The sequence below is a fragment of the Zosterops lateralis genome (genome assembly GCF_965231275.1).
Source record: "Zosterops lateralis genome assembly, chromosome: 4".
In the NCBI taxonomy this organism is placed as follows: domain Eukaryota; kingdom Metazoa; phylum Chordata; class Aves; order Passeriformes; family Zosteropidae; genus Zosterops; species Zosterops lateralis.
The window spans coordinates 67,908,384-67,934,872 of record NC_139765.1 but is presented as its reverse complement, the minus strand read 5'-3'; the positions used below and the strand labels follow the sequence as shown (position 1 = coordinate 67,934,872).

The 26,489-nt window shown below is 42.9% G+C and overlaps 1 protein-coding gene and 1 long non-coding RNA gene across 2 annotated transcripts in view; one reads left to right on the top strand and one right to left on the bottom strand.

Annotated features, from left to right (window-relative positions):
- Positions 1-26,489, bottom strand: part of LOC310909031 — a 264,699-nt gene that overhangs the window by 68,198 nt on the left and 170,012 nt on the right. The window lies entirely within an intron of this gene.
- On the top strand, positions 4,233-25,466 carry DHTKD1 (dehydrogenase E1 and transketolase domain containing 1). The gene is made up of 17 exons (XM_083860403.1): positions 4,233-4,396; positions 6,130-6,285; positions 6,759-6,970; positions 8,607-8,801; positions 9,100-9,369; positions 12,505-12,676; positions 14,105-14,303; positions 15,140-15,452; positions 16,508-16,592; positions 17,194-17,333; positions 17,699-17,849; positions 18,786-18,892; positions 19,172-19,336; positions 19,717-19,799; positions 21,339-21,508; positions 22,030-22,115; positions 22,575-25,466. The coding sequence occupies exons 1-17, from the start codon at positions 4,237-4,239 to the stop codon at positions 22,674-22,676; spliced, it is 2,766 nt and encodes a 921-aa protein (XP_083716529.1). The 5' UTR covers positions 4,233-4,236; the 3' UTR covers positions 22,677-25,466.

Sequence of the window (26,489 nt, the reverse complement as noted above, 5' to 3'; positions counted from 1 at the left end):
TTCACATTGAGGGTGGCAAAACGCTGGGACAGGCTGCCCTTGGAGTGTCCCTCTCTGGAGACATTCATAACCCACCTGGAAGTGTTCCTGTGTCACTGCTCCAGGTGACACTGCCTTGGCAGGGGGGTTGGACTGGATCATCTCCAGAGGTGCCTTCCAAACCCTCCCATCCTATCATTCAGTCCTTCTGTCACTGAGTGTGTTTTCTAGTCTAAATTTGGTCTCTCTGCCCTCCTGCCCAGTCCCTGTTCCCACCTGAACATCTGAGGATGTTTTACAGTGGTGACTTTAGTGGCACAAAACTCCAGGATTTGTTGGAAACATTCCCTGCCTGCACGTCTGGGCATGGCATCCCCTCTTGGGCAACTCTAAAGCTGCCTAAGCTGGAAAAAGCTGGCACAGCCCAGAGCTGCAGAGTAAGAATCTGGTGTTTATTTTACATTTTGAATCCAGGTTCTGGCAGAAGCTTTTTCTTTAGGTTGGGAAAGCCTTTACACCCCTCTGGGCTCAGAACAAGCCTTCAGTGATATTGGACTGTGACAGCAGGCACAGGCCTGGGTGCACATAATGAGATTATTCAGCTGTTAAAGTTGCTTTTTATTCAGAGGCAAGAGTTGGCCCCAACAGAAGACACTGTTTACTGATGCAGAGCTTTAGGTGTGTTCTGCCAACTGGTACAGGACTAGACAAGTTGTTTTTTTTTCCAGGGAAGAGCTCTCCTCCCTGCTGCAGACGTGTCTAAAAATCTCTTCCTGGACAAGTTTGAAAGGATGGAGTTGTGCTTGTTATTGGCACAGATCATTCGTGTGTCCCTGCTCACAAAGATCTCATTTGCTTGCCAAAATATCCTGAACTATCAAGTTGATTAAACTGACTCACTGGAGTGGAGAAGATCCATGGCAGAACACAGTAAAGTGGGGAGAGAAAATCCATGTTAGTGTTGGCACTTTATTTTCCAATCCTTTGGCCTGTCAATGGGTGCCTTTGGATTACTCTTTTTAGGGAGGATTGGGTTATATTTGGGTTAAGTATCAGTGGCGCTGGCATTACATCAGGAGATGTTGGTTTATTTTCCTTTGAAGCCCCACGTTGCTGCCCTTTCCAACATGAATAAAAAGCATGATCATTGGAGTTTTGAAAGGAAAGCAAAAGCTCCTTCTGTGTTTGTGCCACACTCCCACATGTACAATCATGTTGGAGCTCTCTCTTGTAAAGGCCATGCAACCAAATCTTGTTTTGCCTTTGCTACCTCAGAAAACTGTTCACCCTAAAGTACCTGTTTAATTTGTGCCCATACTAATCAAGCTTTTGTACTGATTTACCAAAACCAGGTAGATGTAATTTCCTGGATTTCAGACATAAAGCTTATCCTTTTTTTTTTAATTCCTGAAGCTCTTCTTCCCAATTTTTTTGATGTTTCCTCAATTACTGGCAACAAACTTGCACACAGTATTCAAATAGTGCCAAATACTGGCCTAATGTAGAATCTGTAGGTGTCCTCTATATTTCCTTGTAGCCAAATCCAGAAAATTATTGGCAGATATTCACATCATTTTTTTAGACCCATCTGCTTTTTTTTTCTCATGATTTTTGGAGATCATTTATACCCACTGTTTCCTGGAAAGAAACTACATTTTAGTGCACATACTCTTTCATTGTGTGCAAACTTTCACCTCATCCTGTTGAAATAATTCATGTTTGCTTATCTCCATCTTGACTCAGATTCAAGATAACCTCTCTTCACCACTTATCTCCAGCTGACAAACTTCATCAGCACTCAAGGTGTGGGCAGCTTTTTTGGGTTGATCTAACTACTAAAGTGGCAAAGGGGGATAATTCTTGTAGAAATATTCCCAGTGCTGCTGATTTTCTGTTCTGCCAGGTAGTCAGACACTTATTATTTAGCATGTACAGCCTTAGTTTTGGAGAATTTCTAGGGTTTTTTTAGTGAGAGCATCCTGTACTAGTGAATCAGCCTCTCACAGGAGCCTTCTCTGGGCCAGACTTCATGCCAGAAGATCCAGGCTGGGAGAGTCACTTTGTCCACGCCTCAGCAGTGATGTTTCTGCTGGCACAGGTACCACCTTCTCACATTTTGACATGAACCAGAGTCAACAAAACCTTGCCTTGGCCTAGATACAGCTGCAGCAATATTTTTGCCACTTGTAATCATGTCCTATTCAAGAAGATTATGCTGGCAAATCTGTGAAGTGCTTTAAATCTTCATTAACTGGATTTTGATTCACATAAAAACCCTAACAAGTTGACTTGATGAGATATATATTTAATAAACACCTGCTTAGACTTTATTAAACCTTTATTAAGTGAACTTATATATACAAATATTCAATTAATTCTCTGAAATCCACATTGTGTAACTGAAAAATCTCATTGGAGAAACTGGAAAATTTTTAATGTTCAAACCTATTCCTATCAGTGCTAACTGGGAAATATTCAACTAACTGCCTGTTTGATTCAAAGCAAAATGACATTGATACCTGCTGTTTGACTGTATTTGCTTAAGAACTGTGGAAAAGTATTTCATCATCCTGTGATGTGCCTGCAACGTTTGTCTTTTTCACCAAGCACAGAATAGAAATATTTAACTATATCAGCGTTTTCTCCCTCTCCACTGTCAGCTTCCAAAAAAATCACATAATCTTGCAGCATGATTTTTAAGGTTCCTTCATTCTAATTGAAAAAAATATGAATATTCACAGCCACATTTCTATTACACTTTACTGTATGGGCCACATGTCCTTCTGTCACTGTATCCTTTTGCCCTCCTTGCAGCATTAAAGGTCTTTTATTTTTACATTTTTCTCCCAGATTGGGTTTTATAAATATACATAAACCCAACCATACAGGCCTCAAGGAACACAAGTGGCCCCTCTGCAAGAACTGTGAATATCATAAAATCCCAGACCAACTGGGGTGTCAGAATTGATTCAGTTCTGAAATCCAGTTCCACCTGTTCCAAAGGCAAATACTATGGTTTGATTTGGACAAAAAATACTCTTTGATTTCCTCATTGTGAAAGCAACAGGAGCACAATCAAGCCTATGAAACTGCCAGTGCCTCAGGCCTGCATTCACAAAAAGTTTACAGAATCACATAAAAGTTGAGATTGGAAGGGACATTTAAAGATCATCTGGTGCAACCCCCTGCCATGGGCAGGGACACCTTCCACTATTCCAGGTTGATCAGAGCTCCATCCAACCTCACCTTGGACATGTCCACAGGTGGGGGCATCCACCACTTCCCAGTGCAATGTGTTCTGGTACCTTACCATGCTGACAGCAAAGAACATCCTCCTAATACCTAATCTAAACCTACACTCTCTTGCTTTGAAGCCATTCCTCCTCCTGTCACTACATGCTCTTGTAAAAAACCCATCTCCATCTTTTCCTACAGACTCCCTTCAGGTACTAGAAGGCTGTAATCACACAGAAACCTCATCTTCTGCAGGCTGAGCAATCCCAATTCTCTCAGCCTTTCCTTATAGGAATGGATCCATCTCTCTAATCATTCGGTGGGCTCCTCTGGGTTCACTCTGACAGGTCCATGTCCCTGCTATGCTGAGGATCCCGGAGCTGGATGCAGCACTGCAGGTGGGGTGTCACCTGAGTAGAGTTGGGAAGGGACCTCTGGAGATGATCCAAGGCAGGGTCACCTGGGGCAGGTGACACAGGAACACACCCAGGTGGGTTGTGAATGTCTCCAGAGAGAGAGAGACTCCACGACATCCCTGAGCAGCCTGTCACAGGGCTCTGCCACTCTCAACAAAAAGTTCTTCCTCGTGTTGGGGTGGAACTTCTTGGGTTTTACTTTATGGTCATTGCTCCTGGGCAGTACTGAAAAGAGTCTGGCACCAGCTTCTTCTGGCACCACCTTTGAGACATTTGTATTCATTCATGAAATCTCCACCCAGTCTTCTGCAGACTGCCCGGGCCCAGCTCCCTCAGTCTCTCCTCACAGGAGAGATGCTCCAGAAGCCTCCTCATCTCTGTGGCTCCGCTGGACCCTCTGCAGCAGCTCTTTGTCTCCCTTGGACTGGGCACAGCACTCAGACCGCCCCGCAGGAGCCCAGAACACCGCAGGCCGCCCGGTCCCGTCGGTCACGGCCGAGCCCCTGAGGGCCCCGCTGCGGGCGCCGCCCCCGGGGCCGGGGCTGGGCTGAGGCTGGTCCGGGGCCGGGGCGGGTCCGGGGGCGGCGGCGGCGGGGTCAGCGCGGCCATGGCCATGGCGGGCCTGGCGGGGGCTCGGGCCGTGCGCTCCGCGCTCTGCCGGGACGGTCCCAGGCGCTGGTACCGCACCGAGCGCGGAGTCTACGGCTACAGACCGCGGAAGGCGGCGGGAGGGCGGGCGGAGGAGCAGCGCGGCGCGGGCAGAGCAGGTCGGACACGGCCGGGCTGAGGGAGCGGGGCCGGGCTGAGGGAGCGGGGCCGGGCTGAGGGAGCGGGCGCTCTGAGGGGCGGCGGGTGTTGTTGTTCCCGGCGGGACGGAGCGCGGGGCAAACCCCCTCCAGAGCTCTCGGCTGAGGTTTCTGCGAGCCTGGGGTGCGTGGCTCCGCTCCAGGGGGTGAAGCGGTTGTGAGAGCAGCGACTGCTGAAGTTTCCTCAGCGATGGGCTCTCGGGGAGTTCTGCTGATTGTGGAAGTACTTCTGCCCCGCTCCTGTCATTTTTCCTTTTGTATCATAGTGCTCGAACTAGCCGAACTGAGGGTGGTGAGACACTGACCAGGTTGTCCAGGGATGTCCCAGCCCTGGCGGTGTTCAAAGCCGGATGGGATAAAACTTTGAGCAGCTTTGGTTTAGTGGGAGGTGTCCCTGCCCAGAGCACGGGAATTGATTGGGACGGGATGTTCTATAAGGTCCTTCCAACCTCTTAACATTCTTGGATTCCATGTACACATAACTCTCTCCTGTAGCAATCGTGTATTGCTTTGACTCCGTTTTACAATGTAGAAATGTGATTTAAAGCGGAAAACTCTTCTAGGTAGGTGTGTGGTCCTTGCATTAACTTTACTCTGGCGACTCCGGTAGGAATTAAACCCTGTGCCCAGGAGCCGGAGTGAAACAAGTTTGTAGCTCCTGGACAGGGAGGCCAGTCACAAAGTAGCCTCCTTGTTAATGATTAACGTATTTTTATGTAACATTTTAAAAATTGCTTTTGAAGGCCTCCTTGCTGAGAGACTATACACTTATTTCTGAGTTCTGTCCCTCTGTTAGAGAACCCAGTAGAGAAAAGGGCCTGTTTTGAATGGGCTGTGTGATTGTAATGGCTGGAGCAGTGTTGGCAATAGAAATACAAGTGTCAGAGAAATAACCTTGTGATATGGTCTGAGAATTGCATTCTTTTGGAAGACAAAAGCCTTCAGACCTGACTACTGTCAGTACTGTGTTTTTACCAGGATGAAAAACCCCTCTGCATTAGGAATGCTTTATAAGGTGGTTCATGCCATTAATTTGTAGCAGGTTGTGCCTGCAGTATGTTTTATTGTTTGCAGTTTATCAGCTGTGGCTGTGCTCAGTGACAGTAACATGTATGTGACCTCTCAGCTGGTCAAATTCTGTTCATGTGGATAATTTTTACCACATTTGGCTCAGCACATGTTCTTGGCACCTGCAGACAGACTTTGTTTTTTTTTTTTTAAGTCATGGGACATGAATTATTGTTAAGACTCAATCCTCCTGTCATTCCAGCAAGGAACAAGGAAGCATAAGTGAAAGGATTGAATTGGTTTAGGAAATGAGACTATACACTGTTAACGTGCTGATCTTGACTTGGATGTACCTGTTTGTAGTGGTTTTGGTTTGCCACTGTTGTGTAGAGATTCAAAGCAAAATGGAGTAGCTTTGCATATGTTTACAGGAGCCTAACCTATGAAAGGAACTTTGGGGGAAATCTAGAGTGTACTTGCTTGAAAATTGGGTGAGGGAGCAGATTTAGCAGTTTGCTGATGGGAGCTGTTGTGGGGTAATAAGGTAGAAACAACTGGATAGAAAAACTCCTTTTCCAGCCAGCACCTTGATGGTTGCCAGCAGACAAAACATTCCTGTGTTGATGCTGTAAGTGGATTTAATCTGAGCACGTGTGTGATCTGTTCTGCTTTCCTTTTGGTTTTAGCTGACCATGGTCTTGCTCGTTTAGTCACTGCCTATGCTGAACATGGGCACAAAGCAGCCAAAATAAACCCTCTGTTTGCTGGCCGAGCTGTCATGAACATGGTCCCCGAAATCCAGCAGCTGGCTGAAGTTCTTCAGGGTCCCCTCATTACTACAGGTGAGTCCACAGCCTTATCACAGTAAATTCTGTTTGTGGGTGATTTATTGAGGGGCTGTGGAAGAGTCAGATACTGAGTGGTGGCTCAATCAGTGATGAAAACTGTTGGACAGAAAATTGTCAACTTCAGCATCCATGTCTGTTGCAGAAATCATAGTGCAGTGAGAGGCTGCCTTTTAGCATCTTCAGAAACCATGAAAATTTCGACTTGTTCTTACAGCTACTGAGGTTAAACATTAATTTCTTGTGTTACTGTAACATTCTATGATTTACCATAATACTTAACACTGCAGTGAAGGTTTGAAAGTACAGGGGCAGAAGTCAAGAATTGTCTTTTCTTGGCTCTCTTACAGCCTTGCTGTGGCCTTAAACAAAGGAGGGGGGTCTCTCTCATTACTTTATCTTCTCCAAAACAGGCCTTGGTGCTTCCCCCTCCTCCCCCAAAGTGACTAATAACATTTATTTCCCAACAGGACTTATAAACATGGGAAAAGAGGAAGCTTCTGTAGAGGATGTGATGGCTTATCTGGACCATATATATTGTGGGCATATTTCCATAGAAACAAGCCAGCTTCCAACTTTGGAGGAGAGAGAATGGTTTGCTAAAAGGTTTGAAGAGCTAAAGCAAGAAGCATTTACACCTGAAGAGAAAAAGCACTTGTGCAAACTGATGCTGGAGTCCCAGGTACTTTGTTCCCTGTTACTGGATTGTAATAGTCGTGGAGTCTGTCATGGATCCTTTACTGTTCTGGACATGATTCATGAAGAAAAAGAACAATCACTGTCCAGAAAAGCTTTGACAGTGTGCAGGAGGGAGAAGTACAAGGTTTTGCCTGAAGCAGTGCAATGCAGAAAATCTCATTGGACTTTGTGGCTGAATTTACTTACCAGCCATTACTGAAATAATGATGCTATGAACCCATGAATAATGAGTCTTCAAAAGTGAGATACTCTTAGATTAGTGATCTGACAGCTTCTATTAAATGTTACTGATGAGAGCACAATGTTGAGCAGAGCTCTGTGAAATCTTGTGCTCTGGCTTAGCTGTTCTGTGTTTTCCCCTCACCCTCAGTTTATCTGTTTTACTGTCCTTAAAATATGCTGTCCCTCAAGATTTTGGAAGAACAAACCAGAGTTGGACTGAGATGTTATCATGTAGCACTGGCAGATATGGTGCTTCTCAGCAAGGAACCTTTGTTCAAATGCCTTCTGTAAGGAAGTAAAATATTTATGCACTTTTGAAATGTATAGAGAAAATGTATTCCAATAATTCTATGCTGTGAAAAGTTTTAATTTTTTCCCCTTTTCTTCTCATGTTATCCAGAATGATTGAAAGGTAGAAGAGCAGGATCTGTGAAGGTTGGAAAGGTAGAAGAGTGAAAGTGTCCCTGTTTCCAGTTTTCCAAGTGGAAGGAGTGTTAGATGTAATATTTACCAATGACTAAATGGAAGTATATGGCCCACTTTTTATTTTTTGTCTCCTCTTTGGCAATTAGAGGAATTTGATGGTGACACAGGAGGTTGATATGGGGACCCTGATGTGCTCTACTTTAATTTCAGTATGACCAGAACTATACTAAGAGTATAGAATTTAACCCTGACAGAAAAAAACCTGCTTTTATATGGGATTAGTTTTGTGTACATTATTTCTTAGAACTGAATATTGCTCAACTAGCAGTTAGGTCAGATCTTTGGGTGTGGCTTAGTCTTCCCTTCTCAGTTACAGACTTCATTTAGTTTCTGTCTTTAGTTGCAAAAACTAAAGAAATTTCCAGTGCTTCCAAAACCTGGTTACTTATTAGGGCTTTCTAAGAGGAGGTGAATGGAGTGAAATGAGAAGAAAATGAAGTAAATACAGATTAATTTATTTTTCTTCTCTCAAGCATTCTATCTATGTAATAAGGACTGTGCCTAATATAAATCAAAACGAAACTCTGCTTTGCTAGCACTTTGTATCTCAAGATCATTATCATTTGTACTGTAACACTATTCCTAAATTCCCACCTAAAACAGGTAAATTACCAAAGGATTTGTAAGTTAGTCTGGTGGAACAGTTCTTCTTGAAGCACCTTCCATTTGAGACAGAAAGTTTGGTCCTCAATGCAACATTTTTCTGCTTAGGAAGAGATAAGAGCTGATTTTTTATAGTTATCATAGTTTCTGGTCTCAGACTGTGTGGGTGGAGAGAGAGCTGAGACTTTCCAGGGGTATGTTTAGATTCGTATGCCTCAAGGGTATAAACATAAATTATATTTCAATTTTATAAACGGAAGGCTGCTGCTTAAAATAACCTAATACTGAAGTTGTCCTGGTTTTAACAGGAGTTTGACCATTTCTTGGCCACCAAGTTTGCCACAGTGAAGCGTTATGGTGGTGAGGGGGCAGAGAGCATGATGGGCTTCTTCCACGAGCTGTTCAAGATGTGTGCCTACAGTGGGGTCACAGATATCATCATTGGAATGCCTCATCGAGGAAGGCTTAATCTGCTCGCTGGCTTGCTTCAGCTCCCTCCTGAGGTAACAGATTTGTAATCTCATGGGCAGTTGCCTGGTTTATTTGCAGTAAAATAAACCCTCAGAGGTTGGCCATGTTGTAAATGCTGGAGCAATAAAATGTTACCTGTGTGAGAGTGTTCTCCTTTCCTGTCAAGATGTCAGTGAACTGTCTGCAGGAGACTGTTAAAAGAACTCTAATGAAGGGTTTTATGTGCTGTTACTTAAAAGGATCCTTGCAATTTCAGGAGTGGGGGAGTGTTTTCCTTTCAACATGTCAGTGAATCAGAAAAGGGCTTTAATCAAATCCTTTTCCACGCAGCTCATGTTCCGCAAGATGCGTGGTTTGAGTGAGTTTCCAGAGAATTCAGCAGCCATTGGGGATGTTCTCTCCCACCTGACATCTTCTGTGGATCTGGACTTTGGCTCCCACAGGCCTGTGCATGTCACCTTGCTCCCCAACCCCTCACATTTAGAAGCCATCAACCCCGTGGCTGTGGGCAAGACACGAGCCAGGCAACAGACTCTGCTCGACGGTGATTACTCCCCAGAGAGTTCTGCACAGCCTGGGGACAAAGTGATTTGCCTGCAGGTATTTTGCTCATATATTGTAATTTATATTTGTAAGAGTTGCTGGGCTAGAGTGTGAACAGAGGTGTACATAGAAATATCAAACAAAAAGTGAGTTAATGTATGATGTCAAGAACTGGGATCTTCTTTATGGGGAAAGGGGAGGTCAGGGAAGAATTCCAGGTGGCATTTGTGATGATGCTGGCATTTAAATAATTGCACTTGTAAGATTTCTGAATAACTGGTTCTGATAGCTCCCTTTATTTTAATAATATTCTGCCTTGAGAGCCATGTGTGCCTTTCCTCACTTTTGCATTTAAACTGCCACTGGAAGCCTTCTTTCAAATTAATGGGCTTGGAGAAGAGCTGTCAACAAGGCTGCAAAATGTTCAGAGGATTTAGAGTTTTGTCATTTTCTTATGGTACTGCTGAAGACTCTGCTGGAATTAGTTTTTACTCCTTGGACTGACTTGTCTAGCTGTAGAAGCAATCCTAAATAGTTTCTTGATAATTTTTCTTTGCTTGCATTGACTTTAACTTGGAGAAACCAGTGAGTTGAACTTGTAACATTTTAAAGCCAGGAGTAAAAACAACTTGTGCAGAAATGTTCTGTAAAGTATAACAAACATAGAGGAAGTTACATGTAGGAGTGAAAATGTATGTCAGTTAAAAAAATGTTTTGCTTTCTTCTGGAAAGGTGCAGATCTTGTGAAATAGCAGACATGAGAATACAAAAAATTCTGGGCAAGTGGGGGGGTCTTATTTTTTTTTATTGTAAAAAAAGTCTTTAGAGCTTGCAAGTGCAGCCAGCTGTTGCTGCCCAGTGTGTCTCCATCTTTCAGTGCAGTTATGTCTTAGTTTGAGAAGATACTATTGTTTCTTTCTCATAATGGTAAATCTTCATCATATAGTAATGAAAGTACTATAACTCTTTAAATAAAGATTCTTCAGGATAAATGGACTCTCCCTGTCCAAGAAAAATTTCACTTCTTAGGGTTTGTGGGGGTAAGTGGCAGGGAGGATTGCATAGCAGAGAAGAGAAACATTTGATTCTGTGCTAAATACCTCTATGTTAGTAAACTGATTCAGAGTATTCCCAAAAGGAAGAAAATGTGTCATGTAACCTGACTGTCCTTACTTGTGATTGTGTCTTTAAGAGGTACACAAGTGAGACTGAAAACAGGCAAATTTTTAGTTGTAATTGTTAACTGCTCTCATTCAGGTAATTGGGAAGGAAGAGATGAAAGCAGGTACCTTGTGTTTCAGAATCTTGGTTTTGGGAGTTTGTCTTTGAACTTTCTGTTTTTACAGTGCTTTCTCTTGAGAAATATAAGTGGAGACACTCTGAATTGAGGTTTATTTTATTTATTTTTTTTTTTCTTTTCTTCCACAAGCCTCTGTATCAGAGCTTAAGGGAAGAATGAGTAAAGATCAGTTAAAGTGCCATTGTCAGTGGTGAGCTTCATTGTCCAGGGTCTGAAGGTCTTGTTTTCTAGAATTTCAGTGTACTCAGAATTTATAAGGTTTATAAAACTTCTCTTGGTTAACTACCATGGACACCTCTGCAGTATTTAATTGTCCATTTCTGCTGGAGAGTGGTTTATTTTTCACCTTCTCACATACCTTAACTCCACTTCCTGGACATCAGGCAACTACTGATATTTATGATTTGAAATGAAATCTAAGAGTAAGATCTCCCAGAAATAAATTCCACCCTCAGGGTCACCATTTGGTGAATTAAACTTGATGATGACCTTGCTTTTAGCTTCTTGCTAATGCAGCCCAGAGAAAAACGTGCCCTAGCAAAAACTGTCTCCATCTTTTTGGTAGAATGAGTAAAATCCTACCTGCACCACAGGACTTGAGTCCTCTGGGATTTGAGATGCATATGAACAGTCTTGTGTAGTTGGATAGTCACACTGTCTTTAGGCTTTAATGCTTTGGGTTGTGTTAAAGGCCATAAAGTTTTCTCAGATGTTTTAGGGTCTTCACTCAAATGCTATCACTGAGATATGTGATAGCATTCTTAGGCAGCAGAAGAAACCAGGAGGGAAAAGTGACAACCCAACACTTCAGGAACAAGTGTAGCATGGTAAGGGATAGAGTGGGGATACTGGCTTGTCTCTCTTGCAGTAGTTACCTTTGTTTTGCTGTGATACTTCTTAAAAATCTGTATTTGAATGGTATAAAACAGTGCTGGCATTTCACTGGTTGATTGCACCTCTGTTATCCTGGAGTACTTGCAGAAGTCTCTTAAGGATTGACACCACTATTCCATAGCTAGAAAGTAGAGCTGCCATCTGGTTTCAATAAGGAAATACATCAATCTCTGTAGTGACTTTGATCTGCAAATGATCAAGTCTGCATTCTGAGGATGCTGTGGTCATATTCATCAATGGAGAACTGTCTCCAATTTCAAAACATTGAAATGTTAGATGATATTCACTCCAGTACCTCTAGCCTTTTTTGGAAACCTGGGTTGGATATCACAGTATTCTCTCTTCCCCTTTCCCATCTATTTTTTTTTAATTGGCAACATTTACTTGCTATTGCTATTCTGAAATGTAACTAAGAAGTTAGGCTTTATTTCCTTCTGAAAGTTTTTCTTTGTTTTTGAGTGCTTCCATTCAGTTCATTTTCCACTTGTTTTTCTGTTCTTGTCTGTTTGATAAGGTGGAAATGGGCACAAGTCCCAGTTCACCAGCATTCAGCTTCAGCAAAGGTGTAGTGAATGCTGTGCTGAGTGGCTCCCTTTGTTCAGGGGTCACTGGCTTGCCTCTGACTGCTGCAGCTTTGCCATAGCCAGGAAACTTGCAGTCACCTGGACACTGGTGGGTCAGTTTTAGGAGATTTCAGGTCAGTTCTAGGTAGGGATTACATCAGGCATTCATGTACATACCTTGGCTGCTATCACCTTGTGTTAGTGATAAGGCTACATAAACTTGGTTACACTACCTTGTGTTAGTGATAAGGCTACATAAACTCTCAAGTCATAGGAACAGTATTCTGAGAGAGATTGAGAAGTGGGTCCAGCTGGAGCTGTATCTGTTCCATGTACCCAGTTTAGAAGGTCTTACTTAATTAGTTATGGTTTTGATTTTGCTGTTCCTCCAATGTTTCCTAATGAGATACTTTTCCATCTTCTTCCCTGCTGTAGGTCCATGGCGATGCTGCTTTCTCTGGGCAAGGGATTGTTCCTGAAACACTGACCCTCTCTAACCTGCCACATTTCAGAGTTGGTGGGAGCATCCATTTGATTGTTAATAACCAGCTGGGCTATACCACTCCTCCAGAGCGAGGAAGGTCATCTCTGTACTGCAGTGACATTGGTAGGTAGGGTTGAAGCACAAGGAAGATTGCCTGTTGTGTCAGAAAGGATTTTTAACTCCAGTGTAAGCTGTGCAATGGACTTTTTATAGCAACTGCCTGTCAGCTCTAGGGAGAGATTATTATAACTCCAGTTTCACGGTAGAGTTGGAATTAAAATTATTATTACTATTATTCCCTCCTACTAGCAACAATTCAGATGCTAAAAATATGCCCTCCCCTATCTGCTTTATGGGAAAGACTAAACATCAAGGGATAATCTTGTCATATTTTTACAGGATGTGATAAAATAATTGCAAGATTTCTGTGAAGTCTTTATAACTCAGTTTCTGTCATATTATTGACAGCTTTTAAAAAGGTATTGCAATGGAGTATATAACAGATTTATTTTAAATATATCTTGTTAAATTTCGTAAAAGTCATCCCAGTGTGTTTCCTGAGCAAGATTTTTAGTCAGATACTCCTCCATTTTTGCAGTTTTGTTTGTTGTCATGTGAGCCTGTTGAGCTTTCAGTTTAAAGATGAAGCTCAAGACCTTTCTATGCCTGAACTAGAAACTTAGTTTTGGACTGATCTTTCTTAGTGATAAACAGTTGTATTATCAGTAAGATCAGAGACGTAGTAGTTAGTTATTTTGGATATGTCTCCTATAAGTAGAAGTGTACTTTTATATGCTTTTGACCTAACATCAAGCATGCGTCTTATGCTTTCATCAAACCAATCAAGTAGATTCATTAAATCTGCTAAGGTAGATAGCATATATTATTACTGTTTTCCCTGGACTGGTTTTGTGTTATGGATTGTTTTTGTTTTGTAGCTGAGCTTTAGTATTTTGCTAAGGAGGGAAACTTGACATGAGCCAGGAATGGCTGAAGTATCTTAGTTTCCCAGAATTTGGACGGATAAAGTACAAAGGGAGCACTGTTGCTTGCAGCCAAATTGTCATACAGGAGAGGGTGTTAAGATATTGAAATTTCACAATGTTCTCTTTAATGAAGAGATTTTTCTGCCTGGAGGAGCAGGGGACAGAATGATACTCCTTTCTAATAAGGGAGAAAGTTGCTTTTGGCCTGCATGAACTCATAGGAGTGAAAGAGAAGCAATCAAGTAGTTCTCTCCCAGCTCCTGTACACTAGCAGATTAATATGATGCAGGAACTGTGTATAAAAAGTCCTCTGGGGACAAAGTGCTTGTAAAGAAGTTGTGCTCAGACTGACAAATACAAAGAGTTGGGCTAATTGCATGTTCTCTCAGCCAAGACTCCTCTCCTTAACCCCAGCTCTCATCACAAAGAACATAACTTTTTTTTTCGTTTATATTATACTTACTTCGCATGGATTGTCTGTAGTTTCAGCAGAGAACAGGTGTGTGTCTGCTTTCTTTAGAAAGGGTTGAGTGTGATTGCTGTTGTGTTTTGAATGCCTGGGCAGGTAAAATCATTGGGTGTGCAGTTATCCACGTGAACGGGGATGATCCTGAGGAAGTTGTCCGTGCCACACGACTGGCTGTGGAGTACCAGCGCCAGTTCCGCAGGGATGTCATCGTGGACCTGCTGTGCTACAGGCAGTGGGGCCACAATGAGCTTGATGAGCCCTTCTTCACCAACCCCAGCATGTACAAAATCATCAGGTAAGGTGTGCACCACCAAAATATGTCTGCACCACCTGAAGTCTTGCTGCTGCAACAGAAGTTTCTGTGTGAGATCCTTTGACATATCCACAGATCTTTATGTAAGGTGCAGCTACACTGTCAGCAGCCCTTGACTACAGTGTGAGTCTGATAATAAGATGTCATTGAGCAGTCATTACTGTTGGCTCTTGAATGTGTGGCTTGGTGCTTTTTGGAGAACAATATTGGACATAGCTCTTGGATTTCAAATTCATGACCACAGGTAATCAGAGGGCAAAATTGCCTTCTGTGTGCCAAGGGGAAGCATGCATGATGTGGGAGAATGGGCAGGAGGCCAGCATGATGTTTGTCCTATCTGCCTGGTCCTGCTGCTTCCAGTGGGGACTCATCTTTATTAGCATTTAAATGTATTCAGATTCCATCCTCATCCCCAAAAAAACCCAGAAAAATTCACTTGCCAGTGAATTCTGGTATTTTAGATTAAATGTTTATGGAATGATGGCCTTGATTCTCTTCAATGCAGAAATCCTACTGTGAATTTCTCTGAAGAAAATACGCATGACAGCACAGAGAGGGTTCTGACTTATTTTAAAATGTCACTGCCAACTTTTTATTTTTCCTTTTTAATAAAGGACTATAAAACACATCTCTAAGAGAACTATTACCTTTCTGAAAAAGCCATGAAGGTGAACTTCATGCAAATAATTATAATGCACCAGGACACCATTAATATGAGTTTTCCATGGTACCTGACTGTAGTAAGGTGGTATTTCCTTGTTCTCCTGTGGCACTGTTTTTAGGTTTAAATCCATGTGGTTTGATTCCCTCCCTGGCAGATCCCGTAAGAGTATCCCGGACACGTACGCAGAGCACCTCATGGCCGCTGGGCTCATGACTGAGGCTGAAGTGTCTGAGATAAAGACCACCTGCTATTCCAAGCTGAACGATCACCTTGCCAACATGACTTCCTACAACCCACCTACCACCAACCTGCAGGCTCACTGGGAAGGCTTGGTGGAGCCTTCTGCCCAAATCACCACCTGGGACACGGGGATGCCTGTGCCTCTCCTGCAGTTCATTGGGGTCAAGTCTGTGGAGGTGCCTGAAGAGCTCCAGATGCACAGCCATCTCCTGAAGACCTATGCACAGGTGAGCACAGCATCATGATACTTCTGATCCCATGGCTCAAAGGTACAGCCTGTTAAAGGAAAAAGTCTAAACACAGCAGGGTTGCCAGCTAGAGCATAGCATGGTATTCTCTGGGAAAAACAGCTCACTCTGTTTCAAGGCTGAGATAATGCCATTTTTCCTCCAATTTTGAAGACTTCTTCCCTTAAGTCTGACCATGTACTTTAGTTTGTTATTTCAACAATATTTTACTGCAATGAAGAAAAAGGCTTATAGAAAATAGAGTTTATTATTCTTACAAATAGAAACTATTGTGATAACTTACTAACGTTTATATAGTTGGTAGTTAGAATGAGTGCTTTGTGAAGGAATGACTAAGGAACTTGGCAATAGTGTACTCAGTTTCTAAAGCCAGTAGTGAGTGTTTTATGACTTACATATATAAACATTAGACAACTTGTGGCCAAGTTTGACAGTGAGGGTTTGATAGGTCCTAAGTTTGTGTTTGGTTTGGATCAGTTTGGGGTTTCCCTTTGAGGGATGATGAGTGTGTGCAGGTGTCTGCTTGGCAGCCAGAGAGAGGCTGTGAGTTGAGTATTTCAGAAGACTGATGTTTTTGTCTTCCCAGCCCAAGGCAAGAACTCCACAGCTCAGTTTGATCATTAGCCTGCAGTTCTGCAGGCCAGAACAGGGAAGAGTTCTAGAGACTGAAATACTCACACCTGGTATCTTTCATCACTGTTAACCAGAAGTCTGTCAAAACTACACTCTGTGCTGTGCTAAAATTTTCAGTATTTTCAGACTAGGATTAATTAATTAATCAGTCCACAGTTTGTTGACTGGGAGGTGAACACATGGATCACCTACAGTTCTGTGGTCCTCAGGCAACCTTCTTCAAGATGTGCTGAAATAAGACTCTGTAGTCTAATCCAGCCTAAGATGGCTGCAGGAATATAGCATTTCTCTCCATAGTGTGTTGTTTTTTTCCTAGCTTCTAATATTAGTCTGTGCCACCAAAAGAGCTACAGATGGAAAAAGACAAAATAGTAATTTTTTCTTGTTCTTTATTTGCTTAGTCAAGAGTTCAAAAAATGGAGGAAGGAAAAAAGCTGGACTGGGCAACAGCTGAAACTTTAGCATTTGGTTCTCTGCTGAGCCAAGGTAAGAGGCAACTAGACAGCAGAAAGTAAAATTTTTGCTTTAATGTCAATAACAGATAACATTAGATTTCTTAGGTGTTTCTAGGTAAAAAGATTGCCATGATGTCTAAATTTGACAATTTGCATGGTCTAAGAGAAGGTAAATATTAATCCTATGAGTCACTAATATTTGTAGACTGAGTCTTAAATATCTTCAAAGAACTGTAGCTGCCTCTCACTCCCCAAAAACATTTGTGCATAGAGCTGAGCACAAGAGCAGTGCAGCTGACATCAGTGGAGCTCCCAAGTACTTTGCATGCTTTATGCTACTATTTCTTCTCCCTCCTCCCTAGCCTCAATTCAAATCTCCATTTACATATGATACAGAATGCACATTTTTTTGCAGTTTGCTTCAGCAAATTGAACCATTTTACCCAAAATAATGTCAGAGCATCTGTGAGCTTGAGAGTTGGAGCTGTTGCTGGTTAAGAATTGCATCTCAGATTTGATGTTGCTGATGAGAGGAAATCCAAAAAGAGATATAACAAGAGATAGAATTATTTCCTGCATGTTCTCTTTCTACATGACTTGCTGATCTGGTGTTGTGTTTATTGCTTGGCAAGGGTTTAATATCAGACTAAGTGGACAAGATGTTGGCAGAGGAACATTCAGCCAGCGACACGCGATGTTGGTTTGCCAAGAGACAGATGATACCTACATTCCTCTGAATCACATGTCCCCAGACCAGAAGGGTTTCCTAGAGGTAGGTTCTGTGGCCCACAAGACAACCTTCTTCAAATTGTGCTGAAACAATGCACTTTTTAAAGCTGCTGAGACATATGTAGTGTATGTTCTGGCAAACCCCAGATACAGGGACATAAAAATTGTCAGGGCATCCCTATTATTTTTTGTTACAAATTACAACTTTAACAAGAGGGTTTGCTTTTCCTTGAGAGATCAAATATTATTCTTTTCCCCTTCAGTGCCTTCATTCAAAAGCAAAAAATCAGTGCCTATCAATTGCCTTTAGGAGTGTGTGTCCTCAGCACTATTGCCTGATACTAACGCTCCTTAACCCTTGGTTATCTTCTTCCTCATCCACCCCTCCCAACAATTTCCTTTTGTTAGGTGAGTAACAGTCCTTTGTCTGAAGAAGCTGTGCTTGGTTTTGAATATGGAATGAGTATTGAGAGCCCTAAGTTACTGCCAATTTGGGAAGCTCAATTTGGAGACTTCTTTAATGGAGCCCAGATAATATTTGATACTTTCATCTCTGGAGGTGAGTGTACAAGGAACTAATATATTTAAGAACTAATCATTTGTATTATGCACATTTTTAGAAAATCTTCCCTCTTTCAAGTAAAAGGGCAACATGTTGTGCAAAGAATTCTGTTTTCTCAAGGAGTCCTATGAGCTTGCCTCTGAAGTCCTGACTTCTGTGCAGCTTTTCTCTGAAGACAGTATATCTAAAATGAAAGACTCCTTGGCAGAGTACAGTCATTACAAAAGGACAGTTAATTATACTAATGGCCTTTCTTCCTCCATGTGTATTTTACTGTGTGTATATATGATTGATAGCTTTATAGGCTGTACCTTTCCTTCTTGAAGCATCTAAAAATTTCCTGAAGCAATAGAGAAGTAAAATAGTGATTATTTAAAAGAACAAACAAAAAAACCCCACAACAACACCTTACTAAGTTTGTCTCCAACATCTTTTCTGAGTGCTCAGATATAAACCCTCTGTAGTCATAGATCGAAATTCTGAGGCCCTCTGATCCCACCCACATGTATTTGAAGCTGGGATGAATTACCTTCTGGATTTGACTGTAAGCTTCCGTATAGTGCAGGAGGTTTGGCAGAGCTCAGGAGGATGAGCACTGCTGATTTAGCCAGGACTGGCTCACAGGATAATGCTGGGATCACACCTGCAGAGATGAAGTTTTAAAATTTCACTGTGTCACGTGCTCCATGTGGAGACTTAAGTCTTCTGGGAGCCCAGAGTTACCTGATGATTTCAGAAACTTTAGATCACCTTACATGTGTTATTTCACTGTAATGAACCTCAGGGCAAAATGCCAGCAGCATGTTTCAGGCTTGTATTTGACATGGAAATTGACTATTCTTTTTCCTGTGTAGTTTGTGCAAAGTAATGTGTTCTGTGGCTTTATGTTACGTGGAAATCATCCTTTCCTTCCTCCTCATTCTGTGTTTGTAGGTGAGGCTAAATGGCTCCTGCAGAGTGGGATAGTAATTCTTCTCCCCCATGGCTATGACGGTGCAGGCCCTGAGCACTCGTCGTGCCGGATGGAACGGTTCTTACAGGTACCCACCACACTCTCAGGGCCACACATCCCCAGCACAGCACAGCAATGGCAGTCAGTGCTCTGGGAGCTGTGCTGTGCTCAAAGGAGGCAGTTCAAACACAATCTTACCAGTTAAATGCTAAACTCATTTCTTCTCTGAACTTGTTCCTCTCTTGAGTTGGAATATCTACTAATCTGTTCTGTACAGGTCAGTGTGCCTCGTGTGCCTGGATTCTTTCTCGCATATTGGTCTCCCCGCTTGCTTTTGACAAGGTATTGCTGTGTTCCCCCTGTACAGATGTGTGACAGCTCAGAAGAGGGAGTTGATGGTGACCAGGTCAACATGTCGGTTGTGCACCCCACCACCCCAGCACAGTATTTCCATTTGCTCCGGCGGCAAATGGTCCGAAACTTCAGGAAACCTCTCATTGTTGCTTCTCCCAAAGTGTTACTCAGGCTCCCAGTAAGCTGAAAAACATTCTTCCTACTTTTTTTTTTTTTTTTCTATCTTCATTCTCTTTTGTGTTCTCTTCTCCTCTTTCTTTTTCCTCTGTGTTCTCTGATTGCTGTTTTGGGGTCAAATCAGTGGAATTTTGCCTGTCTGGGGCCAAACAGGTTGAGGATTAAAGCTGGGTGGAGGTGACCTAGAAGTAGGGTTCATTCCTGGCACGATGATGTTCTTGGGAAGCTTATCATTCCACTTTTCACTGGGAATCGGAATATGAGGGAGAAGGAAGACTCTGTATGTTGTACTTACCAAAACCCTGTCTCAGTATTCTTTCTGACTCTGGCCTGAGGGAAAAGCAGCAAGATTTGGTAACTTCCAACTCTTCCCCCCTGTAGGCTGCTGTATCAAGTTTTGAAGAAATGGCCCCAGGGACAACATTCAAGCCTGTCATTGGTGACTCCTCAGTAGATCCTAAAAGGTAGCTTTGCTTTCTTAGAGGAGAAGCTCAAAAGAAATGTCCTGTCTTTCTCCTACCCAACAGCTCAAATTTGTCACGATATGAAAGAAGTGACTTTGAGGGGAAAATGTTTTATGGTGGGTGACTGTGGTTAGTTTTACTTCCTCTCCTTTTCTTCTGGTAATTGTTGGTAGTTACCACATCTGCCTGCAAAACAGTGAAGTGTTTAGGCTGTCACCCCTTGGCTCACAGGGAGTTTGTAACTGTAGTTACCAAGTTGATGGGTCCTATTCTGCACCATGTCCATTAGGTGACAGTCACTGGAGCAGCTGTGACATGAATCATAGAATCATGGATTTATTTAGGTTGGAAAAGACCCTTAAGATCATCAAGTCCAATTTTAGCACTGCCAAGTCCACCAATAAACCACATCCCAAGTGTCACATCTAGACATTTAAATACCTACAGGATGGTGACTCCACCACTGCCCTGGGAGGCTTGTTCAAGTGTTTGACCCTTTCAATGAAGAAATTTTTCCCAACGTTCAATCTAAACTTCCTCTGATGCAACTTGAAGCTGTTTCCTCTGGTTCTATTGTGTGTTACCTGAGAGAAGAGACAAACTCCCACCTGGCTACAACCTGTCAGGGAGTTGTAGAGAGTGAAAAGGCACCTGCTGAGCCTCCTTTTCCCCAAGCTGAGGCCCTCCAGCTCCCTCAGCTGCTTCTCACAGAACTTGTGCTCCAGACCCTTGACTAGCTCCATTCCCTTCTCTGGACAGGCTCCAGCACCTCAATGTCTCTCTTGTGATGAGTGGCCCAAAACTGAATCCAGAATTTTTGTTCTGGGGCTGGAATGCCTGAGCTGATGAGGTGGGGCAATAATAAAGTGTGTCTCTTCCTTCAGATATTACAGTGAATCCTGTTCACAATGACCAATTCAGCCTTAATTTTTTTCCCCTTATCTGCTCCTTGCCTCAAATCTGAGCCTCCTTCCTCTTCACTTCCTGACCCCAAATCAAAAGGCTGCAAGTACCTTAGCATCTTGGGTTTTTTAAGTGGGATGGTGAGGCACAAGGGGTGTAGTTTATCTCGTTGCTTTTTCCAGTAAGATTCAGCAGCCAACACCTCTGTGATGGCAGGAGGGTGTAGTGTCTCTCCAGAAGACAGTCCTGCTTTGGCATGGCAGAGAATTGTCCTCTGGAGGGACTTTTCTCCCTCTGGTTTATTTTCTACAGAGAGTGCAGACAGGACTAGCTTTGACTAGGTGTTTAATTTTTAATAGTCAAAGCTAAGAGACATCAATCCCATTATAAGGTAATGTTCCCAAAATTACTGAAGAAACAGGACCTCTGGCATACTTGCCCAAAGGTTAGTTTGCCAACTGTTGGAGGGGAGGGAAGGCAAACAACAGAAAAGATGATCTAGGCAAGCAACTCAGCTTTATGAAGTTGTCTTTGAAGTTTGACTGTTTTTTTCTGGCTGGAAGTGTGAAGCTGTTTTGCATCAAGTTTCTGTGAAACACTAAACTTGGAAATGTTCTTATATTTATTTTTTTTTAGTGTCACCCAAGTGGTGCTGTGTTCTGGAAAGCATTACTATGCTCTGGTGAAGCAAAGAGAAACACTGGGAGAGAAGCAGCACAGCACAGCTATTCTGAGACTTGAAGAGCTTTGTCCTTTCCCTCTGGAAGCTCTACAGCAAGAGCTGAGCAAATACAGCCATGCTAAAGGTCAGCAAGGCTTCTACCTTTGTGTTTCTAGTCTCTTTGAGGCACTGAACTAAATCTGTTGCCTGCCTTTTAAGATGAAGAGCTATAGTAGCTTTTTCATCTTTGTTCTCCCCCTCATACATCCAAATGTTTCTGGAGTGGGATGTTTCAGAAATGTTTATCACTTGTGTTGAAAGAACTCTTTTCTCTGCTATTGTTAGCTTCCAAGAAGCAGCACTGAAAATCAGAACAAACCATCTGAGATATTTTTTGTATTGGTCTTTGCAGTTCAGTCCTTTTAGTAGCTTTTAAAAACAGCAGTAGAAAAGCAGAATATACACACAGTTATACCCTAATGGTGGATATACTCTGGGTTTGAATTCAGTTCTGACCTGCAAGGGAATTGAGTCTGTCATGCCTTCATTTCAAAGGGAGTGCCAAGACGAAAAAAATGGAAGTGCTACAAAAACAAACAACTGATTTTATTTCTCTGCTGAAAAGTGAAATATGTATGTTTGTTATGTACCCTTATCCTTCTTTAGTCTTCATCTGGAGTCAGGAAGAGCCACAGAACATGGGTCCATGGTCCTTTGTGTCTCCACGGTTTGAAAAGCAGCTGGGGCTTAAGGTAAGATGTTCCCAGGGTGTTTTAGTCTTTGAAATAAGTTTGAAGTTCTCCTTGAATGCAAAATTCTGTGGTGCTTACAACAAAAACCCTAATCCTGATGCCTAAACCAAATGTGTGTTCTAATTTCATCCACTTCTACTCTTCATAGCACCATTGGTGAGGAGCAGAACTGGAGCAGGAGTGGAGCTTTATTTTACATGGTGTTCAGTCAAAGCAGACAGGATAATGAAAGATCCCAGGCACGGGAGTAGGAGGAGAATAGAAAGGTGCCATTTGCTCTGGCAAATCCTGCACTATAATGTCCTTGGAACCATGGTCTTTGGGAGATGTGGGATAACTTCCTGCATTACTTCCAGCTGGGACTGCCCAGTTATCTGACAGCAGAGATGACTGTGGCATCAGGACCTCGAGATGTGTTTCTGTCCTTCACTAATCATTTCCCCACAACTCAAATTTCAGCTCTGCCTTGTGAGCAGACCTCCTCTACCAGCCCCAGCAGTTGGCATTGGAACCCTCCACAACAAGCAGCAGGAAGATGTTCTGACCCACACATTTGTCTAAGTTTTCAATGGATGGACTGCTCCTGATGTCAGTCATGTTTAGTGCCTCCTCCTGTGAAGAACAAAAGCCAGATCCTTAAGACTCTTAGTTCTCCAAAATTGGAAAAAAAAAAAGGCGGAATAAGTCTGGTAATGATGAAGGAATTTTTTCATGTTGGGGAATACCTAACAATGACAAGTGCTTGTTACTTCTGATACTTCTTGTCCTCTTATACAATTTTCTACTAAATTTTTTCATAAAGTTAAAAATCCAGTCCAGGGGGCAGACTGGTGAGGTGACTGTGGAATACCTTGTATCTTGCTGCTTATTTGCACATGACAGTTTTCCTGGGATGGTGCATGTGTGGAAACAGGTTCTGTTTCTTCTGTTTCCACTGAAGTGTTAGTACTGCTTGAGCAAAATAAATGCTTCCCCATGCCTGGGAATGAGCCATTTCTATAGCAGAATGTTGTGGATTATCTCTTTTTTCTTTTCTTGAGGGCCAGGAATGCAATCTGTTGTGGCTGTTGGTGCTCTTCTCAGTGCATGAGTTGTTAAAGCAGGATTCCCACTGGGAGGACCACACAGGATGGCTCCTGAAGGCTTCAGGCACCACTGTTTTTCTCACCCAGAGGGTGAGAAATCCCAAGGGATGGTTCCAGCATAGCTGTCATCTCGAGAAAGGAAAGAAGTCAGTCTTTATTGGGAAACAAAGGATAAAGGACCAAACCACCGAGGTTAAGTGGGAGAATAATGAAGCTAAATGGAAAAGAGGCATCCCAGGCTGACCCCAGTGTTGGCTGCCCCACAGCAGCATTCCTGCCACCACAGGATTTCTCCCAGGATTTTTCCTTTCCTGGCTTCAGGGTGAAGTTGGCACCTCCTTGCTCTTTTCAATTACTTGTGCAAGCAGTGCTGAAGTAATCCAAACTCACTGTGAGGCAGAGATATTTCTGAAAAGAAACAAGTGGGGTATAACCAGATCCAGCACTTGCAGATAGAAGGTCATGGTAGGTGAGAAAAAGCAGATCACAGGCAAGATGAAGTGCATTCACTTGGGGAGACAGCTCCCAAAATCATCTCCGAAGCCTGCTTTAGTATTTCATCCTAGTCACTTCATATATCCATTCATTCATTAACTCATAGGACCCAGGAGCTGCCTCTGTAACCTCTGTTCTGTGATGTTTCACATCACTGCTTTAGTGCATCCATCACAGCAACATGAAATCACGTTTCTCCCTCTTTGCTCCAGCAAACTGCACAACCTCCTGCACATCCTGAACAGCTTTATCTAATCAAGGCATATTCTGCTTTAAATTTCTGCTGATAACTAGAAAAAGGAGGCTGAAGAGTAACGTTGCTTTGGCTGCAGCCAAGGAAGTTGTAGAGTGCAATTACCAGCCTTGACTGCACATTGATGATTACATAAACCCACAGTTCTTCTTTCCACTGTGACAGTGCACACCAGGGAAGACCAGACCCCGTGTGTTGAGTTTCACGTGTCCCAAACCTGACCTTGTTACACACCATTCCCCCACAGGCTCTGCAGATCTGGTCATCCAACCAAATAAAGGATGCTCAAGTGTTCTGACCTTGCTTGATCCTCCTGGTGGGAGACAAAGCTATTTCTGCAGGGCTGCTCAGCTCAATGCCCCCAGCCCCACTGGAAGGATCCCAGGGATCCTGGGGCAGGAAGGGAGGCCTTGAGCACAGCTTTCCTCAGTCAGACTGCCTGCAGAACACTGCTCTTGCGTGATGGATAACAGATCCCAGGGGCAAGGCAAAGCCCTTGCTGACTGAGGGGCTAACGCTGTTTCTCCCAGCAATTTTAGATGCACACAAGGCTGTTTTCCATCTGTGCACCTTGCTCTTTCCTGCATGCTGGCTGGGACATCCCTGCACAGTGCTGGATTGCTTCTGCTTGGGGGAAAAGAGGAGCAGAAATTAGAATAGAACCGTGGAATATCCTGAGCTGGAAAGGACCCACAAGGATCATGGAGTCCAGCTCTTGGCCTTGCAGAGGACACCCCAAGTGCTACACCTTGTGCCTGAGATGCTGCACAGGTGGAGTGAGTGGGTAACAAAGCAGGTCCTGGTCCCTGGACAGGAAATTCTGTGGGTCATTAACACAAGAAGTGAGTTTTTATGTGCAGTTAGATAGCAAGGAGCTGACTAGAAAGAGAGTTACAACATTTATGCTTTGTGGTGTGTCAGGATTTGCAGAGAGAAGTGCAAGACTAGAAGGAAAAAAAGTAAAGACATTGAAGGAATGAGCTGTTAGGCTGAGCAGTTCATTAAAGGCAGCAAAAGGTCTCAGAAAGAAAACACACCAGGAAAAGAGACATTTTAAAACAAGTGTTTCAGTAACAGTGATGTTAGTTTAGATTTAAAAAATACAGTCTGAACTTTGAAAATGGAAAGTTCTGAACACAGTTGTATTTTGAATAAGCAAGAAAAAGCATACTGCATTTTTACTTTTTTGCTTCTGTCAGTGAAGAAGGTGACATAGAAACATTTGTTCAGTTCACCACACCTGAAGTGGGGCATCTTTGTCAGTATGGACTGAAGAAACCTCCTGGACCTTTCATCAATTACCCAAACAGTGGCCAATGACTTAGAGACAGGAGTGTTTGCTAACAAAACCTGTAATTTAATGAACTTCTCAAATAAATATGGCTAAAAATCTGAATGAAGGGTGATGACAAGAAACTTCCTGCCCTTAGCTACTAACCCAGCTATTATTTGGAGATTATGATCTACAAATATACTGCCAGGCCCATTAATAATGGGCATATGTCAGACTGTACAAAACTCTAAATGAAAGTAATTGCTATGGAGTTGCTCATTAGTATTTGTTAAATTATGAGTATATAAAACTGGAAGAAAAAAATTCTATGTGATTTCAGAAAAGGGAAGCTATTGAACAAAGTTGTTTAGGTATTGTAGCAAGGTCTTGATTGAGAGGATTTCTTAAGGAATGCAGAGTGCAATCCAAAATTCAAGATTCAAGGTTTTGGAGGAGCCCTACTGCTTCACACATTTTGTGTTCTCTTTTGGTAACTTAGCCTAATACAGGAAGAATTCAAGCTTGGGCATCAGATCAGTTATTCAGAAAGAATAAATCCTCTTTTTAATTGTCATATCTAAATCTTGGAGTAAACTCTGATGATCCTAATTTTATAGACCACTGGCTGTTGCAGCTGAGAGCTCTGTAGGTGTGATACCTGTTTTGGTGATTGTGGGCTGATATTGGAATAGCTTTTCAGGTTCACTGCAGAGAGTCTCAGAATCACAAAATCAATTAGGTTGGAAAAGATCTCCCAAAACGGTTGCGCCCAATTTACGACTGATCCACCACCTTGTCCACCAGATGATGGCACTGAGTGCCACATCCAGACTTTCCTTAAACACCCACAGCGACAGTGACTCCGCCACCAGCCCATTCCAATGTCTAATCACCCTTTCTGTGAAGAAATTCCTACCAATGCCCAACCTCAGCCTCCCCTGGTGCAGCTTGAGGCTGTGTCCTCTCATCCTGTCCCTGGTTAGCAGGAGCACAGCCTGACCCTCACCCGGCTACACCTCCTGTCAGGGAATTGTAGAGTGAAAAAGTCATCCCGAGCCTCCTTTTCTCCAGGATGAACCATCCCAACTCCCTCAGCTGTTCCTCATGGCACTTGTGCTTCAGACCCTTTCCCACCTCTGTCACCCTTCTTTGGCCACGCTCCAACGTCCTTTTTTCACCCCGCGAAATCATCACATCCATTTATCAGCACGGGTGGATCGGGCTGTTAACAAAACACTTCAGTACCAAACCGCTCAACCTTGTGCCTT